Source organism: Netta rufina (genome assembly GCF_964035555.1).
Source record: "Netta rufina genome assembly, chromosome: 8".
Lineage (NCBI taxonomy): Eukaryota > Metazoa > Chordata > Aves > Anseriformes > Anatidae > Netta > Netta rufina.
The window spans coordinates 23,536,000-23,554,608 of record NC_140131.1 but is presented as its reverse complement, the minus strand read 5'-3'; the positions used below and the strand labels follow the sequence as shown (position 1 = coordinate 23,554,608).

General features: G+C 53.5%; 2 protein-coding genes across 4 annotated transcripts in view; both read left to right on the top strand.

Annotated features, from left to right (window-relative positions):
• The first annotated feature begins 1,978 nt into the window (after window positions 1–1,978).
• Window positions 1,979–11,162, top strand: LOC311212223 (P-selectin-like). Of its 3 annotated transcripts, none has more exons than XM_084291450.1 (18): window positions 1,979–2,209; window positions 2,558–2,648; window positions 4,263–4,646; window positions 4,731–4,838; window positions 4,978–5,160; window positions 6,340–6,525; window positions 6,873–7,058; window positions 7,188–7,373; window positions 7,502–7,687; window positions 7,816–8,001; window positions 8,128–8,313; window positions 8,443–8,628; window positions 8,756–8,941; window positions 9,401–9,586; window positions 9,698–9,820; window positions 10,138–10,168; window positions 10,747–10,802; window positions 10,993–11,162. In XM_084291450.1, exons 1-17 carry the CDS (start codon window positions 2,090–2,092, stop codon window positions 10,799–10,801), a joined length of 2,769 nt encoding a protein of 922 aa, XP_084147576.1. In that variant the 5' UTR covers window positions 1,979–2,089; the 3' UTR covers window position 10,802; window positions 10,993–11,162. The 3 variants fall into 3 exon arrangements, with proteins under 3 accessions (XP_084147576.1, XP_084147578.1, XP_084147577.1); XM_084291451.1 differs by lacking the exon at window positions 1,979–2,209 and adding an exon at window positions 2,353–2,404; XM_084291452.1 differs by lacking the exon at window positions 8,128–8,313.
• A 210-nt stretch (window positions 11,163–11,372) lies between these two features.
• Window positions 11,373–18,609, top strand: part of ATF6 (activating transcription factor 6) — a 73,814-nt gene continuing 66,577 nt past the window's right edge. Inside the window, exons 1-7 of the mRNA XM_084291606.1 lie at window positions 11,373–11,476; window positions 11,592–11,668; window positions 12,315–12,402; window positions 12,695–12,789; window positions 13,261–13,390; window positions 13,564–13,767; window positions 16,300–16,520. Of these exons, the coding sequence (XP_084147732.1) occupies window positions 11,401–11,476; window positions 11,592–11,668; window positions 12,315–12,402; window positions 12,695–12,789; window positions 13,261–13,390; window positions 13,564–13,767; window positions 16,300–16,520 (891 nt within the window). The 5' untranslated portion in view covers window positions 11,373–11,400. The remainder of the gene's footprint in view (window positions 11,477–11,591; window positions 11,669–12,314; window positions 12,403–12,694; window positions 12,790–13,260; window positions 13,391–13,563; window positions 13,768–16,299; window positions 16,521–18,609) is intronic.

Sequence of the window (18,609 nt, the reverse complement as noted above, 5' to 3'; positions counted from 1 at the left end):
TGCTGATGTCTGGGTGGCACGAGCCGGGCAGGGTGCAGGCAGAGCTGCTGCAGCCCCCAGGAGGGGTCACGGCACAGTCAGGGGGGGACAGGGGGGATGGGATGCCTCGGGCTCCACGCACCCACCCTGCACCCCGGCGGGCAGCAGCACTTGTTTACAACGCCCCACGCCAGCAGCACGAGAACCTTGGCCTTATCTACGCCCCCGGCATCCTGTTTGGCAAACCCTTATCTGTGCCAGGCACGTGATGCCGCAGCCAGGCGCCAGGGAGCCAGCCTGCAGGGTCACACGGGTGGCGGCGATGTCCAGCCAAAAACTCTCCATCACCTGGGTCCCGGGGCAAAGGCAGGAGGCTGAGAGCTCTGCTGCAGCAGGGGTCGAAGAATCGGCTCTGAGAGGGGTCAGCAGGCAATGGGATCTGTGGGGGTGGGCAGGGGGACTTGTCCCCAACCCCCCTGACCCCTCAGGTGGAGTTGTCACGCCTCGTGGGTACCCGGGGACATCTCAGGGACAACCCTATCCCTCTGGCCCAGCTTGTCCTTGCTACCACCTCACCCCGTGCTGGTTGGGGTGGCGCTTGGATAAACATGTTTTCCTGTGGCCAAACTGTTCTCACTTTCAAGCCGTGAGAAAGATTTTATCGGGTGCTGCTTTCCCCCCGGCGCTGCGGGCCAGGCGTCGCGCTGGAGGGCCCACCGAGGCAAGATGCACCCGGAGGCACCTTGCGGCTCGGGACCCCCTTTGGGACAAAAAGCACCCCCGGGGGCTGCGGGGGTCCCCAGGAAGGTGCCCGCAGTATCGCTGGCAGCAGCCGGGCTGTGTCAGGGTGAGTCGGTTCCTCTGCGGTTTGCCAGGGAACATTGCGCAAGGAGGGCAAGGGGCTGGGCTGCCTGGGGACCAGAGCCTCTGCCGAAAACAAGGGCAGCGTGTGCCTGCCTGGGGAGCTCCTCCCGAGCTGATTGTGGTCATTGCTCCCCCCCTGCCACACGTGTACCCCTCTCCACTACCTGCAAAGCACCCCTGAGCACGTGGCCGTGTCCTGCCCATGGCAGCCCCTGGGGCTCAGCCACCTCGCTTCTGTTTTTACAATTTGCACTTACAAAAACAGAGGTGGGAATATTTCTTTGCTGCTGCCCTGCCCTGCCGCGTCCCGGCCCAGCAGAAGTGAAACCAGCAGGGGCACAACCTGTTTTCCTCCTGTCCTCCCCCGGGGCTGAGCACCCACAAACACACCTCTGACTGCTCCTGCCCCGGTGCAGCAGTGGCAACTCCCATCCTGGCCAAGGGACCTCGGCTTTCCGAGGTGTCCCCCTGCCCTGGCAGCCACCCCTTGGTGGCCTCGCTGCCCATCCCCATCCCAAAGCTGCTCACCCTTTGCATGGGAGCTGACACACAGCGTTTGCTGCCAAACTCCTGCGTGCACAGGCTGGGCTGCAGCTCTTCCATAAAACGGGAAAATTGCACTCCAGGATTTTGCAAAGCTAATGACAAAACCCAGGAACAGAGTTGCATTTACATTGGCGGAGTACGTAGCAGCTCGTGGGTTCTGTGGGATGGGTTCCTCCCTTTGTGTAGGGCAAGTCCCACTGGAGCCCCGTTTAATTTCTTTGGAAGTGGGAAACGCTCGTGACCCGAGGGGCTCCCGCGCTGCCTTTAGCTGGAAGTGAGCAGAGCAATTCCTGCAGAAAGCCCTGCCAAGACGATTTCACTCACGAGCAGAAGAGGGGTAAAAAAAGATTTATGATGAGTCAAGAAGGTGGACACAATGGGGCATTTTCCTGGAGCACTGGTGGAAGTTCATAAAGGATGCTAATGGGAGGGGGTGGGGGGGGTTCTTCTGTCCTGTTTTTGGACCTTTCTCATAAAGACTTAAAAGAGGCAGAGACAGGAAAATACATTGTGTAACTAATTGTTCTTGAGCGGTATATGAAGATTCACAGCCTGCAAATGAGAAGAGCATCCGGAGCAGGAACTGGGAGGCTGCGAGCCACGCTCCTGCTCTGCCCAGCGCAGGAACCCCCGCGGCCACCTCTCCTCACACCTCGTCCCCCCGCCGTCCTCCTGCTGCCACCGCCGGCACAGCGTGGGCATGGGGGGCCGGAGAGGTCTCAGTGGTTGTGGATCGGGGCTGTCCCCCTCGGGGGTGCCCTTCTGCACCTCCCCGGGGGCTCGGCCAAGCCCTGCTCGTTGTGGTGGGCTCCTGAGACAGGTAGGTCCCCGTGGAGCCCCCAGAGGGGAGCAGGCTCCTGCGGGTGGGGAGCCCAGCGGGGGCAGGATGCGGGCTGGCAGCGGGGCTGGGTCGGGAGGGGAAGAGGCTGCGGGGAGGGAGCGAGGCTCCGTGGCTCGGAGGAAGCGCGAGCACCGCTGTCTGCCCAGGGCCAGGGCACCCTGCAGCACCAGCATGGTAGGTCTGCTCCTCTCCCCGGGGACATTTTGGGGTCTGCTTGGCAGGAGAGCACCAGCATCCATCCCACAGCTGGTGCAGGTGCCCTTGTGGGTGCACGGGACTCCGGTGTTGTGGGCTGTGTGTGCTCACGCCTCTCTCCCTGGCACGCAGGGCACCGCCGCGGGACAGTGCTTCTCTGGGAGGACGGGGGCTCTGGGCTCTCGTGGCGTCTGCTACCTGGGCATCGCTGCCATCACATGGGGTAAGTGAGCCCAGCGTGACCCCGCAGAGCTGGGAAACCGGAGAAGGGCAGCGGGGTTATTTTTGGGAGCCCGTCAGTCACTCAGAAACCAGCGGGCTTTGCTGCCCGTAGGGCATTTCCTTCGTACGTTGGCACTGCACGGAGCAAGACCCGCTGGTATCTGCTGTGTCCCCAGGGGTCCTGCGGGGTCTGGGCTATTTTCTAAAAGACCTTTCGTGGCTCAGCTGAAGGGTAGAGGCAAATGCAGAAGTTTCAGGAGGAGGCTGAGATTTAGGTCTAGCCAGGAAATCAAAAATACAAATGCACCCTGAGTGTGGCAGCCCCGTGCCCCACACCGTGCCCAGCTGCAAGGGGCAGGGGCATCAGGGTGTGAAACCCAAGCAAACGGCACCCAGGTGGGGCTCAGCTCCAGGTGGGCAGGGAGAGGTAAGATAAGGCTGAGCACAAGGAAGATTGAGACAGGAGAGTGTGTGGAGGACAGGTGAGGTGTGGATGGGCTCCCTGGTCCTTCTGGGGTTGGGGTCGGGGTGTGCAGGGGTAGTGGGGTGGCTGCCCCGAGGGGAGGCAGGCTGCCAGGAGGTGTCCTGAGCCCCTGGGGAGCGAGGAGCAGGGCTGCTGCTAGTGGCCACATTTTTCTGCGTTTGGTTTTGTTTAACAGAAATGGGTAGTTTAGTCTCTCACGAGGAAGGACAGAAAAATGTAGGGGATTTTGCCTATATAAATGCATAGTAACTGGCCTGAGTAGACTTCTTGTTAGATTTGGGAAGCCTTAAAATTGCATTTAATTTACAAAGCTCAGTCTTTTGCCTTCATAATAAAGGTTTATGAAGTGCTCTCCTGAGACACGGGGTACTCTAGGCAGACTGCTTGGAGCAAATGCTGGCTCCCACCTTGCTTTCAGGCTTCATTCTGCAGCTGTGGGGATTCCTCCTTCTAGGGAGAAGCTTCTTGATAGCAAAAACCTTTTGATTGCATCAGGTTGTGATGTGAAGCGCTGTTTCTAGAAGCAGTGTTTCAGCAAAGTACCCTCTGCTTCTGGGCGTGGGTTCCAGTTAATCTGGGCTTCATCCTGCCTGGTGGGCACGAGGAGGATGTCAGCTTCGCTTTTGCAAGGCTTTGTTGTGCAATACCGAGGTTTACAGGACTCTTCAGGCCACCTCCAGCTGCCAGATGCTTTTGGGTATGGGGTGCACTTGGTCCTCTTCCCTGCACCAAGCTGACCCTCGTGTGGAATTGTAAAGCAAATGAGGAAAAAGAATTACAAAAGTGGTACAGCTCTGCACTCGTGGAAGGAAACGTGTATTAAGGAACCATCTTGATACCATTTTTCCTCTTTGGGAGGCCCTTGTGGGCAGGGGAGCCCCAGCTGCCTCCCACTTTTCTTGTCTCTCTGTCCCACATCATCTCCTGCTGTGCCTGCCCCACACAGGTCTCTGCACGCCCTCTTTGAGACCCGTTCTCACCCACGCTTCTCCCTTTGTCCCCTCGTGCCCCCTTGTCTGGCCGGCGTCTCCTGGCCCTGCTGCCAGCCTGAGCTCGCCCTCGTGTCCTCACCAACCCGTCCCCAGCTCTGATCTTTTCGGTGGTGACCCTGGACCGTGTCCTCTCCCGCAGGCATGGTGACGCAGGTGGAGGCCTGGACGTACAGCTACAGCGACCCAGGGCTCTACTCGTGGGAGCAGGCCAGGAACTACTGCCGGACCTTCTTCACCGACCTGGTGGCCATCCAGAACAAGGAGGAGATCGCCTACCTCAACGCCACCCTGCCCTTCCACAGGCAGTACTACTGGATCGGCATCCGCAAGCAGGGCGGCGTCTGGACCTGGGTGGGCACCAACAAGGCGCTGACCAAGGAGGCGGAGAACTGGGCCAGGGGGGAGCCCAACAACCGCCGCTCCAACCAGGACTGCGTGGAGATCTACATCAAGCGGCAGCAGGAGGCGGGCAAGTGGAACGACGAGCCCTGCAACAAGAAGAAGACGGCGCTGTGCTACAAAGGTGGGCGCGGGGCTGGGGGCTGCGGTGGTTTGTCTGCGGTTTTGGTGGCTCCTGACCGCGTTCTGTGTGTCTGTGTGTGTGCAGCCTCCTGCCAGGCTTCCACCTGCCGCCCGCACGGTGAGTGTGTGGAGGTCATCAAGAGCTACAGGTGCGAGTGCCACCCCGGCTTCGAAGGGGACGATTGCAGTATTGGTGAGTGCCTGGTGGGGTCAGGGTGCTCCTCCTGGGTGGCATCGAGTGGCTCAGCCTCTGCTTGCTGCTGGCTATGCCCCCAGAAGCCCCCCACCCTTATTGCTGAGCGCCAGTGAAGGATTTGCTGTGTGTCTCCCAGCCGTGCAGTGCCCCATGCTCGATGCCCAAGCAGCGCTCATGACCTGCAGCCATCCCTTTGGGGACTTCCGATACAACTCCACCTGCGATTTCGGGTGCCCGGAGGGGTTCGAGCGGCGAGGTGAGGGCACGCTGCGGTGCCTGGCTTCACGGCAGTGGTCAGCAGAGACCCCCACGTGTGCAGGTAGGGACCACCGCGGGCTGGGACTCAGATGTGGCAGCGATGCCCAGTATCACTCGTGCAGGTGCTCAGTGGTGTCTTGCCACCTCCATCGCACCCTCTGCTCCTCCCCAAAGCCCCCAGCAGCTTTGGGAAGGTGCTGGGCACCCCAGGGGGGCTCAGGGAATAAGGACGGGGGTTGCTGTTGTGGCAGGAGGACGGGTGTGCCCTGGCAGGGCTGGGCAGCAGGGGCGAGGGGCGGTGAGATGAGGTGAGATAAGCTGGGAGGGACACAGAGGGCAGGAAGCCACCGCGGGGGGGAAAGCCACAAAGGAGGGAGCTGCGGTCTGCCATGCTGCAGAGACAGAGAAAGTCTTCCTGTTGGCATCTCGAGGGCTCACAGCTGCTCTCCCGGTGCCCCAGAGAGGTGCTGAGCTTTCTTGTGGTTGGGGTGTGTGCGGAGCCCTGCTCCACCTCCTCCGTGCCCCTGGGTGCCAGCTCAGTGTGTTTGCACAAGGACGGGACGAGTGGAGCCCCAGAGCAGATACGGGACGCAAAGGGGCACCTCCTGTATGGGGACACCCAGCGGGAAGCAGTGAGGTCATTCATGCAGAGATAACGCAGCACAGACACTGATACAGACCCCCTGAGCTCCCTGGATCTTTCCTGCCAGAAGGGGGGCTGGCTCTCTGTATGTAGGTTTTTGGGAAACAAAGCTTGCCTTGCAGTTAGCGCTGCCGATGGTGCTGAGCTCAGTGGGCTTGTGGCCTGGGGCTTTCCCCAGTTATGGGAAACGGGCATGGAGGGGTGAAGTGATGGTCTGCTGGTGGCAGGGGCAGGAGCTGGCCCTGGCTTTTTGGAAGTCCCCCTACACACCATCCAGCAAGCCGCCCTGACCCTGCTTCCAGCTTTCCGAGTTCCCACGGTTGGTTTTCCAGAGCGCAGCTCTGTTTTTACCTGCTGGCTGTACGTATGCTGGGTTTTTCTTTCCTTTCTTTTTGCAAAGATTCAGATGAGTCAGTTGTTTGCCCCTGCTGATAATGGAGTTATGCTAGCGAGCATTGCCAGCTGGGTTTTCTCCAGCACTAAGCACGGGTTTCTGCTGCGGCGGGGCTGGACGTGCCCTGGGTACCACAGGGACAAGGGGCGAGAGGTGGCTGTGCCTGATCCATCCTCACCAGCTCTGCCTGTGTCTGGTTGCAGCCGTCGCCTGCCCCGAGCTGGCGGCTCCCGAAAGCGGCCGGGTCAATTGCTCCCACCCACACGGAGCCTCTGCCTTCGGCTCCACGTGCGACTTCTCCTGCCAGGAGGGCTTTGAGGTGACGGGACCGGAGAGACTGTGGTGCACGGCTGAGGGGGCCTGGTCGGGGGCTCCCCCGCACTGCAAAGGTAGAGCTGGGGAGTGTCTGGAGGGGGACATCCTGTGGGGAAATGGGCTCTGCGTAGGGTGCCTGCAGTCCTTTGCCCTGGGGCTGCAGTCTGGGAGTGCTGGGGATAAACAGGGTTCTGGCAGAGCTGTGAGTGCTCCCACAAAATCACGTGTGTGGAGCAGAAGTCCCTGTATCACCTACGGTACCTCAATGTCTCAGGAAGTGAGGCTTGCTGCCTGGAATCGGGCTAGGAAAGCTAGACCAAAAATACCCCTATAGGTTCAGTTTGATAAGGTTAGGATTAAGGCTTAATCCTTGGATTCAATCTCATACATCCTCCCCTGAAACCCTGCTCTCCCCTTGCAGCCATCACCTGCCCACTGCTCAGGGCTCCAGAGCACGGAGAGATGAACTGCTCCCACCTTCATGACAACTTCAGCTTCGGTTCCACATGTGCCTTCTCCTGCCAGCCAGGGTTTGAGCTCATAGGGACAGAAAGCAGAGAATGCACAGCCATGGGGACGTGGTCTGGGGACACCCCGCAATGCAAAGGTAGAGCTGCTGGTAAAGGTGTCAGTGATCTATGTTTGGCCCAGGGATGTTCTTGGGCTTCGTATCCTATACAGGTCAGCCTCCCATTCCCCTGGCTCCTTTTTGAGGTGTGCCTCTTCTCCCTTGCAGCCATCACCTGCCCGGTGCTCAGGGCTCCAGAGCATGGAGAGATGAACTGCTCCCACCTTCATGACAACTTCAGCTTCAGTTCTGTATGTGCATTTTCCTGCCAGCCAGGGTTTGAGCTCATGGGGTCAGAGAGCCGTGAGTGCACAGCCATGGGGACCTGGTCTGGAGACACCCCACAGTGCAAAGGTAGAGCTGTTGGTAAAGGTGTCAGTGACCTGGGCTCGGCCCTATGAGGTTTTTGTATTCCTGATTCCAAGAGTTCAGGCTCACAATCCCCTGGCTCCTTTTTGAGGTGTTCCTCCTCTCCCTTGCAGCCATCACCTGCCCAGTGCTCAGGGCTCCAGAGCATGGAGAGATGAGCTGCTCCCACCTTCATGAGAACTTCAGCTTCAGTTCCACGTGTGCATTCTCCTGCCAGCCAGGGTTTGAGGTTATAGGGCCAGAGAGCCGTGAGTGCACAGCCATGGGGACCTGGTCTGGGGAAACCCCACAATGCAAAGGTAGAGCTGCTGGTAAATGTGTTGTTGTCCTGGGTTTGGCCCCAGGATGTTCTTGGGTTTCTCATCCCAACAGTTCATCCTCGCAGTCTCCTGGCTCCTTCTTAAGGTGTGCCTCTTCCCCCTTGCAGCCATCACCTGCCCGATGCTCAGAGCTCCAGAGCACGGAGAGATGAACTGCTCCCACCTTCATGACAACTTCAGCTTCAGTTCCACGTGTGCCTTCTCCTGCCAGCCAGGGTTTGAGCTCATAGGGCCTGAAAGCAGTGAATGCACAGCCATGGGGACCTGGTCCGGAGACACCCCACAGTGCAAAGGTAGAGCTGCTGGTAAAGGTTCTGCTGGCCTGGGTTTGGCTCTATGAGGTTTTGGTCCTCCTGGTTCCAAGAGTCCAGCCTCTCAGTCCCCTAGCTCCTGCTTGAAGCATGTCTTCTCCCTTGCAGCCATCACCTGTCCAGTGCTCAGGGCTCCAGAGCATGGAAGGATGGACTGCTCCCACCTTCATGACAACTTCAGCTTCAGTTCCACATGTAAATTCTCCTGCCAGCCAGGGTTTGAGCTCATAGGGACAGAGAGCCGTGAGTGCACAGCCATGGGGACCTGGTCCGGAGACATCCCACAATGCAAAGGTAGAGCTGTTGGTAAAGGTTTTGCTGGCATGGACTTGGCCCCTGGATGTTCCTGGGCTTCTCATCCCCAGTAGTTCAGCCTCGCAGTCTCCTGGCTCTTGTTTGAGGTGTGTCTCTTCTCCCTTGCAGTCATCAGCTGCCCAATGCTCAGGGCTCCAGAGCATGGAGAGATGAGCTGCTCCCACCTTCACGAGAACTTCAGCTTCAGTTCCACGTGTGCATTCTCCTGCCAGCCAGGGTTTGAGCTCATAGGTCCAGGGAGCCGTGAGTGCACAGCCATGGGGACCTGGTCCGGAGACACCCCACAGTGCAAAGGTAGAGCTGCTGGTAAAGGTTTTGCTGGCCTGGGTTTGGCCCCAGGATGTTCTTGGCTTCTCATCCCAACAGCTCAGCCTCCCATTCCCCTGGCTCCTTTTTGAGGTGTGCCTCTTCTCCCTTGCAGCCATCACCTGCCCGATGCTCAGGGCTCCAGAACATGGAAGGATGAACTGCTCCCATCTCTATGGGAGCTTCACCTTCACCTCCACGTGTGCCTTCTCCTGCCAGCCAGGGTTTGAGCTGAAAGGGTCACAGAGCCGTGCGTGCATGGCCATGAGAACCTGGACTGGGGACACCCCACGATGCAGAGGTACAGCTGGTGCTCGCACATGTGCCTGGATCATGTACTCTGGTGAAGAGATGCCACATCCTCAGGATCTGTCCTCAGAGTCCCTCTGTTAGAGTTGCTGAGCCACATGTGCTCAGGCAGGTGGTGCTGGGAAGGGGGGAGTTGTGTAAGGAGGTAGCAATGAAGCCCCTGCATCACTGTCCTTATCCTTATGCCTTCTGTGACCCCAACAGGGGTGTGTACACTGGGTGCACAGCACCATGTGGGTGCTTGACCCTCTGAAATCAAGCCTCCTGGGAAGTGCCATGCATGGCCAGCGCAGTGCACACTGCTATGCATTAGCAGAATGCGTTCACCAGAATCCCCTTCCCTTTAGCACTCATCTGTGGCAGCTCACCCCCTGGCTCCCCAGCCCTTGGGTCCTCATCCCACCACCCCCAATGCCATCCCACCAACGCTGCTGCTGTGCTCTGCCCCCAGCCATCAGCTGCCCAGTGCTGGAGCCCCCGAGCCGAGGCCGCCTGAACTGCTCTCACGCCCACGGCAACTTCACGTACAACTCCACCTGCGCCTTTTCCTGCGAGGATGGATTTGTCCGGATGGGAGCAAGGCTGCTCAGGTGTCAGGCCACAGGGAACTGGACCGGCCATTCCCCTGTCTGCAAAGGTACGGTGGGGCTGCACTCCCCAGCCTCCTGCAGCACAATTTGAGCGTGGAGGGGGACACTGTGGTGGCTTTGGCTTGGTGACAACCTGTGGTGTTGTGGATCTGTTGCAGAGGATGCTGCCCCCTTCTTAAAGCAAGTCCTGGTTTACACCAGCAGCAGTGCTCTGGTGGTAGCTGGCGTGGTGCTCTCCGGGACGCTCCTTGCCTTGCTCGCCAAACGGCTCAGCGACAGAGGTACAGAAACACCTCCTGCAGCCTGTGCTCGCTTTGGATGGGAGACCCAGGGAGGGTGGGTTGGTTGAAAGAGTTCAGAAATGTGATGCTGTGTCCAGCTAAAAAGTGTCAGCAGCCAGACTGGGGGGGAAGCCAGAAAAACACTTTCCCCTTGAAGAGGGAGAAAGTAATTGCCCCTGCACCCCTCTCCTCCATCCCATACTTGTCAAACTTGGTTCACTTTGTCAAGTGTTGCTGCTTCCCAAGCCATCTAAAAAGATCTGGTTATTTCTTTTGCATCGGCACTATCCACATGGACACTTCAACGCCATTATCAGAGGAGAAGAAGAAGCTCCTGAACCCCACCAGGTGAGAGCTGTGCCCGGGGCTGTGCCCTGCAGGCAGCATGGGTGCTACCCCTGCAGTCACTACATTAGGGTCCAGTTCCCCACATCTGTGTGTGTGAGGCTGCTTTGAGAAGCAGTGGGAGCCTATTCAGGGGCTAACGATGTCGTGTTAATTGGTGCTCATCAAAACCCTGTGATTCTGCTGTAGTGCATGATGTCAGGTCTGACTGTGCAGCCCCTGGGGAGACGTGGCAGACACGAGTGCTTTCCTCACACACACATGATTAACTAGTGATAGGAGTAGAGGGAGTGGCCTCAAGTTGCGTCAGGGGAGGTTCACGTTGGAAATGAGGAGACATTTCTCCTCAGAAAGAGCAGTCAGGCATTGGGATGGGGTGACCAGAGAGGTGATGGAGTCACCATCCCCGGGGTTGTTCAAGGAAAGGTTGGACGTGGTGCTTAGGGACATGGCTTAGCAGGTGACACTGGTGGTAGGGTGATGGAGCAGATGATCTGGGAGGTCCTTTCCAACCCTAATGACTCTGTAACGATGACTGCCTCTTTTCCCCCAAGCTGACACCCTTCTGCTTTTCCTCCTAGCGACCTCGGATCACCAGGCATCTTCACCAACGCAGCCTACGACTCCAACTTGTGAGGTGCGTGCCGGCACGCTGCCTCCTCGCAGCACACTGGCGACATCCCTTGCTCTGAACAAGCTGCCTGTGGAAAACCCACAAGCTTGCAGGCTCCTCCACCTGAAAGTGTGTGTGTGTGGAGAGGAGGAGACCCCCAGGCGCAGGCCAAGCAGGCGGCGAGCCCCCCAAAACCTCTCCCCTCTCCTTGCAGGCAGGGAATGCCGTAATGGGGTTGCCCTCACACCTCACCCTGCCACCCCATGTGCGTGGAGAAGACCCCAGAGCTCAGCCACGGACCTTCAGCTTGTGTGGGAAAGGGGGGAAGCCCCCAGCTGGGTTTTGTGGGGCAATAAATAAATAAATGTGTGTGTGTGTATTTGACCTGTGCCTCTGTGTGCTGTGGGGGGGATAAAAGGGGGGGGGTACATGGCGGGGTACCGAAGGGGAAGGGGGTTCATGGGGGAGCCGGGGGGTATATGAGGGGGTGTGGGAGGTGCTTTTTATTTATTTATTTACTTTATTTATTTATTTTTGGGGCTGGCCCTGTCCGTCGGAGGCCGCCGTAGCGGGGTGTGGCGAGCAGGGGGGGCGGAAGCGGCGGAGCAGGAAGGAGGAAGCCATGGCGGCGGCTGCGGCCGAGGCCGAGTGGGAGCCCGCGGGGCTGCTGCCGGCCGCGGGGGGCGGCCTGGACTGGGGTGAGGGGGGACCTGGGGCCGGGGATGGGGCCGGAGGCCGGGGATGGGGCCGGGCCGGGAGCAGCCGAGCCCGGTGCCGGTGCTGAGGCCGCTGTTTCTTCCCCCCCTCCCGCAGAGGCGGTGCTGGGCGAGGAGCTGGGCGAGCTGCTGGGCGCCGCTGGGCCGCCGCGGGACATGGGGGCAGAGCCCGAGGTGAGCCAGGGCCGGGGCTGAGGGAGGTGGGGGAGCGGTCGCAGCCTCTTTTTTTAATTTCTGGTGGGAAATGGAAGCCGTGGCTCCGGTTTTAGGCGATGACGATGTCGGTGTGGTCAGGCGTGGGGAGGCCTGATCCGTGCGTAACAGCACGGAGGTGATCCTGAGCCGCGGGTCTCCTGCGCTTGGGAAACTGCTGCAGCTCTCTGCTGTAATTTGTAAAACGCCTTGAGATGTGGCGATGGAAGGGCGTTAATTGAATCCTTCAGTGAAGGTGAAAGGAGAAGACGGCAACAAGTCACCAAACCTATACCATGTTCAGTGGCTGCACTTGGAACTTTTGCTTTGTGAAGCTTTGATAACAGACCAACAACCACCACTGATGCCCTTGAACTGAAATGCTCTTCTCCTATATCTCCAAGCATTAAAAGAAACCTAGAATCTTTTTTTATTTATTTATTTTTTCTGTAGTACAGTTGAGAAGGCCCCTCTAAAGGCTCTTATCTCTGCACGCCTTCAGGCAACTAACTGATAGTCCTGTGCTTTCCTTCGCTTGTAATTGTAAGCACATGAACACAACAGCTGACGGATATATGTTGTCTTTTTGTCTTTTTGTCTTGTTTCTTTTTCCGAACTGTCGTTTCAGGAAAGCGATCTCTGTAACTTCCATTTTGACTTGGATTTGATGTCCTGGGACTCAGACCTTTGGAACATCACAAGCCACGCTTATTCAGGTAACTCCTGGCTGTATTCAGCAGCCGTGGCAATGTCCCCCCGCACCACAAGGGTGAGCTGTTAGTGCCTTAAGGTACCGATCGTTTGGCACCGTTGGATGCCTGCTGAACCTGTCCCTCTGCTGAGAAGTCAGGCGGTGTTTCTGTAGGATGGGTGCAGCTGGTGTCTTTCATCTCTCAAAGCTCTGCTGTGCCTTGCTTCAGGAATTAAAAAGCTGGCGCGGAGTGTTCATTACTGATCTCCCCATGTTAAAGACTCCTATGGTAAGACTTCTTTGTCTGTCTCCTGCAGATGCAACCGTGAAGACAGAGCCCTTATCACCAGCTGCTTCAAGTTGTTCAGTCCCTTCTCCATCGTCGGTGGACTCGCCAGTGCAGAATGTGCCTGTATGCAGAAACCTCCCCGTAACACAGACAGCAGGAGTCATTCAGACCCAACTGTGGCAAACAAAAAGCTTGTTGATTTATGTGTCTGACCAACTTTGCAGAATAAGAGGAAACAGCTTATTTTTCCAACCTTTGTGCAAAAAACTTCCCTTCAGTAATGTTTTCCTTACCCTCCTACTGAGATCCATTCCAAAAAGAGCGGGTTCAGTTCTGTTACCTCAGTTGTGTGCCTGCTTGCCAAACAAAATGCCTTTTAAAGGCTTCTGAGTCCAGCAGTTGCTGGTCTCTGCCCCTCTTCATTCTGCTGATGAGGAGAAGGTGCTGCTTGGGTTTTCAGTGTTGCTTAGCATTGACCAGAATAAAATAGAACAAAACCTTTCTCCTGTGTCCTGCAGCAGCAACACATCTCAGTTTCTAGTAGTCATTTTTGTCTGTTTTTGAAGCGTAACCTCATCTATTTTCTGTCTGCAGGATGATATGGACTTCAGCTGTAGCTCCCAGATGTCTCCCATCTCCCTCTACATCAAGAGTTCTGGAAGCCCCGCGTCCCCTGACGGAGATGCAGGGAAGAAGCCTGCTGTCAGCGCCACTTCTCGCTCTGGTAGGAGAGATTGAGTTACTTTGATTCCACAACTATGGATATGTCAACTTTAATAAATGTGACAGATGGATAATGAAACATACCAAAAGCCACGTTGCATCCAGCCATTCCTGCTGGATTTTTTTTTAATTTTAGATCCTCTGGCCCTACTCTGACTCTTCTTCCTTTCCTAGCAAATAATTCCGTGAAAACTCCGAAGAAATGTCAGTCAGCATCCAGGCCTTCAATACAACCGAAGCCCCTTCTGCCTGCTGTACCTGAGGCTCAGGCTAACATTGGCATCCCAGCTAAAACCATCATTATTCAGACTCTTCCAACACTTGTGCCACTGCCAAAGCATCAGCCAGTTGTTAACATCCAGCCAGCACCTCCCAAAGGTGGGTGAATTGTCATGACTGCACCGGGTCCTGGGGGTAAACGCTGTGTCTGTTTGGGATGCTCCCTAAACTGAAGTTAGGTTTCGCAGGTGAAACACAGGGAGTAGGAAAAAAGAAGCAGGAGGGGTGGGAATAAAAGAGGGATGCTGCATGCTTTGCTGAAAAAGGTTTACACTGAGAAAATGGCCTTAGTTCTTTGTCATGTAGTTGTGTGCAAAACAGCAGTTGCCTGAGCATGGCGTGGAATGGAAGACAGTGTGGCAATTCCCTGAGCACTGGGAATTGTGGAAATAAAGCTGCTGATCTGGGTAGATCTCTGGGGATCCTTTGCTCTGCTCTACTTGTGATTGGCAAGTGGTGCACGGGGAGAACCTTGTTCTACTCTGCCCTAACCTAAGGAAGATCCATCAGTCAGAATGGCTGAACGCAATTTGAAAGCTTGGGAAGGAGTGATAAAAGTTTTTTACCTACATGAAACTCTGACACAGAACAGAAGGAAAATGAGTTTATGACTTTTTCTCTAATTCAGTAACTTTTAAAAGGAAGTTACGAAATTTGTTAACAGGTACGAGGACAGTGCCAGACGTTAGAATAGTTGCGTGCAGCTATGAGCTGATGTTAACAAGAGGCAAATGATTTCCTGTCCATTGACAAGTTTTCACTCCTCCTGTTGCTCTGTAAGAGTTTGTTGAAGCCTGATTCTTTTTTTGGAATCCCAAGCACTATTTTATGCCGCTGCAAAGGGAGCAGGGATGTTACTTGCATTGTGGAAATAGTCAGATGCAGTTGCTTGTCTTCACCAGCTGATGGCTGCAGATTTTTGCAGTTGACTATACAGGCGGTGAGGAGTGGAAGGGAAAGGCGATAAATATGTCAGTGAATGTATCTAGAAACCATTACAATAGTGAAATTTTGTCTTTCTTACTAATTGCTCATCCATCAGGAGCTAAGCCAAAGCTGCAGAGGCTGACATTTGTTGCAACATGCCTAGGATTGTTAGACTGCTTAAAACACAGAGCGGCACAGTCAGCGTGACCTAATTCTTACTGTGTCTGATGTTCCAGCTGATAAAATACCATTTGGAATAAGGAATGTTGCGGGTACGAAGTTTTGGGGTATAAATACAGTGCTGTGAAGATCAGCTTCTCCTTTCCCCTGAAGAAGAGTCAGGAGAATAGCTTCTGTGAGGCACTCCAGAGGAAATACTGTTGGAAAAGTATTTCTGTGCAAAGTATTTACTTTGATGGCATATTTAAAAATTCTGTAGTGCCCCTTCCAGCACAAAAATATTTTGATTAATCTATCTTAATCAAAGTCCCCTGCCTGTGGCACATCAGAGCTGCCAGATTGAGATGTGCCAGTATCTTCAAGGAGGGTAAGGAATGATCCTCCTTTTTATAGTCACTGTCATGAAAGCCTAGAAGAAGAAAGCATGATGTTAGAGCATCACATGCTCTATGCATTAAAAAACTTATTGAAAGCAGCTCAAATTTACCGTTTGAAGTGCTTAAATAGGGTAGTTCTCACTTACTATGCCTTTAATACCATCCCTGCAATAAAGCGACCCGATCCTTTAGCTCGCACATAAAAGATCTTGGAGCGCTGGGTAAATGACTTCATTCCTCATCTTCCAGAAAGTCGGATAAGTGCTGTAATACAGAGTCATGCATATTGATCGGAATGCTCAGCTGGAATGTGCTGCTCCTAAGAGGCAGCCAGGTCATCTTGTTACAAAGGATTAAAGAGATGTTCATGTTCTTTCATGCAACAAAATATTACTTAAGCACCTGCTTGAGTTAAATGTAGTTCTTGGACTGAAGTTTCTTGGATGTGACTGTTCATAATTCCATTTCAAAGCTCTTTGGAAATTACCTCATTTTTTCTGCTTGCTTTTCTTCAGGCTCTGTTCAGCTTGTGTGTAACGTTCCTTATATAAGGCAGTACTTTTTTTTTCCAAAAACTTGTTCTTGTCTCAGTGTGAACTGAGGCTTTAACTTGCATTTTGAAAGCATAACTGGGGTTGTTCTTTCTTGTTCATCTTTTTCTACACTGTTTCTGAATTGTATAGCATGAGTCACTTCTGTGTGGTAACATTTCCACAGTAGTGAAGTAGAGATGGACAAAAGGCAGCAGAAGGATTAAGGTGAGCTGCCTAGGTTCTTTGAAAAAGTTGCTCAGTGTTCATGAAGTGTTAGCATAGCAATATTGAAACAAGAGTAAGTTTCTAAAAAGTGCTGATTTTTCTTTTATTTTTTGTTAACCTTGAAGAGCCAGCAGGTTTTAAGAGAGATTGATTTAATGGATCCCTTTCATATGTGTGCTCTTTGTTTGCAGGATGGATTAAGGGCCATGCAAACTTCTTTTGAGACTTTTTTTCTTTTCCCTGTGGTAAGATGTTGAAGAATTTGACTTAAATATAGGGCAGGGAAGCAAAGCTTCCTACCACCTCTATCAGTATCGCTCTACAAACTGATCACCTACAAGTCGTTCTGTACCACATGCTAAGCACTCGCATTTGTTCTTGTGTTCTAGGTCAATCAGTGGTGCTCCCCCAGCCCACCGTGGTACAGCTCCAGGCTTCTGGGGTGCTTCCTGCCTCCCAGCCAGTCATTGCTGTCACCGGGGGGACCACGCAGCTCCACAACCACACGGTGAATGCACTGCCCCCGGCTGCTGGAAATGGCTCACCAAGTGGCAAGATCGCGGTGACTAAACCCTTGCTGCAAAGCACCACACCGACGGTGGGGCTGGATGTAAGTTCTGTGTGCTGATAGCTAGTAACTGAGCCCTAATAGGATGTGATAAGACACAAAATACTTTGTGTCTGAAGCCTTTAACCCCCACACCCAGCAGGTACAAATCGGTGCTGCTCTACTAGAGGTAGGTTGGCTGAGCGGGCTTAGCTCTGTGTTAATTTGGCATTCGTGCAGAGCAGAGGGGAAGCGTCAAATTGGCTGGATGACTTCCCAGTGTGTTAATTATTAGTTGGTAGTTCTGACTCATTTTGTACTCCTTCCTCAGGAGTATCAGACTTCACAGAAGTATTTCAGTCCCAAATGGCCAATTTCTGCTCTCAAGTACTGTTCTTATCTGCAGAAACAAGTGCTCTTCCGAGTTTCATGATAAAGAGGACTCAGGTTCTTAAGATGTTTTCTGTTCTTCCTGTCTGTTGATGGTAAAGCCATTCTCTTCAAACTTTGAAACTTTCAGCTACGGAAAACAGTAAGGCTGTTGATCCAAACCTGCTGGAAAAGCAGAGTTCCATCTTTTCTTGTGAAACAGAACTTCTAGAGGTTTCTCCTTGAACAATTGAACTTCCCAGTATTCTTGCTGGAAAGCTTGCCTGTCTGGGGGAAATGGCACTGTGCATTAACAGACTCTTTGGCTGTGTTGGACCAAAGCAGTGCTGGACCAAAAGAAAATCAGGCTTGCTTAACTATGCAAGAGAAAAAGCATTAACGTTTCCAAATTGCCCTGCAGGCTCAATTAAAACTTGCCAGATCATTTTTCAGGCACTGTTACCAAATCTTTTCTAACACTGACATCTTCTCCCCTTTAACTGAGAGGAGATGGTAAGTCTCCATCCACTGTGTCGTTTCATTTTGCCATCTTTGTGATAGTGCTTCAAATACCTCTTTGTACCTGCCCTTCAGAGTGCTAGTCCACATGTCAGTGAGCCTCTCCAATGGACCCTGACTCAGCAAAGAACTTAACATAAATTTGACCAAAGCTGTTGTTGTTACAGCTTTACTTAACAAAGTGGTGGTCTGGGTTGCAGCAACTGCTTATCATGCAGTTTGCTTGATGTTCCTCTTGCACTCTTGCCTAATTTTCTTCCATATAACTGCCTGATCTGCCACCTTGACTTCATAAATTGCAGCACAGTACATTGTTTCTCAAAAGCATGTCTTCTCCCTTCTTTGGAAGGGTGTTTTTATATGGGTTTCCTAACATCCAAGAATTGCCAGTCATGCTTAATAATAAGTTTTATTAATTCTTCATGTTTGTGACTGGGCTGCATTTTTAAATGAAAAAAAAAATAATTATTTGCTGCAAATAATTCAGAAACCACACTGCAGTGGAAACCTAATCTTGAATTTGCAAAAAGCAAAAAAAGTCTGTCAGCAGACAGACAGTTAAGAGGACTACATTTGTAAATGATAATAGGCAGCCATCCGAAGCCAAGCTGAAGAAATCTGTCAGCAGCCATTAGATTTGTTACTCCCTGTAATCAAAACTAGCGCGGCACCTTGCCATTGTCTGAATTGGAGGTTTAATTGACAAAAGCTCTTTATTGTCATCACACTGCTTATACACATCTGTGACAGTCAATAGTCAACTGTGTAACTGAGGTAACGAGTAGCTGTGTTTTAAATGATAGTCGTATGGATGTTTCCACCTGAAGAGGCAGTTTTAGGACTTTTTATTGGCCTAAACATTGGACATCTTACCTGTGTTTATTGAAGCACGAAAAAAACAATTGCAACTGCTCTTTGGTACGTATTGTGAAATAGCACTTCGAAAAAGAAGAAATGTTTCAGGATCCAGGCAGCAGCAGTGGAGTTAAAACATCCTGCGACTGCCACAGACGCCATATGGGGTGTTCAGAGCTGCACAGATGTGGCTGTCATTTGAGCTCTCCAACACATGTTTTTGTTTGCTAGTCTGAGCAGATGTTGCAGGGTAAAAAGAAACACTGCAGGACTTTCTTTCAAGCTTAAGAGGGATAAAGTGTTAGCTTAACACTCAGCCCTTCAGATGGATTAGGCTAAGACCAGTTGATAGCAGCCTAACCTTGTGAGGGCCCTGCTTTGTGCTTGTCCCGATTTAGGAGCTTGCCAA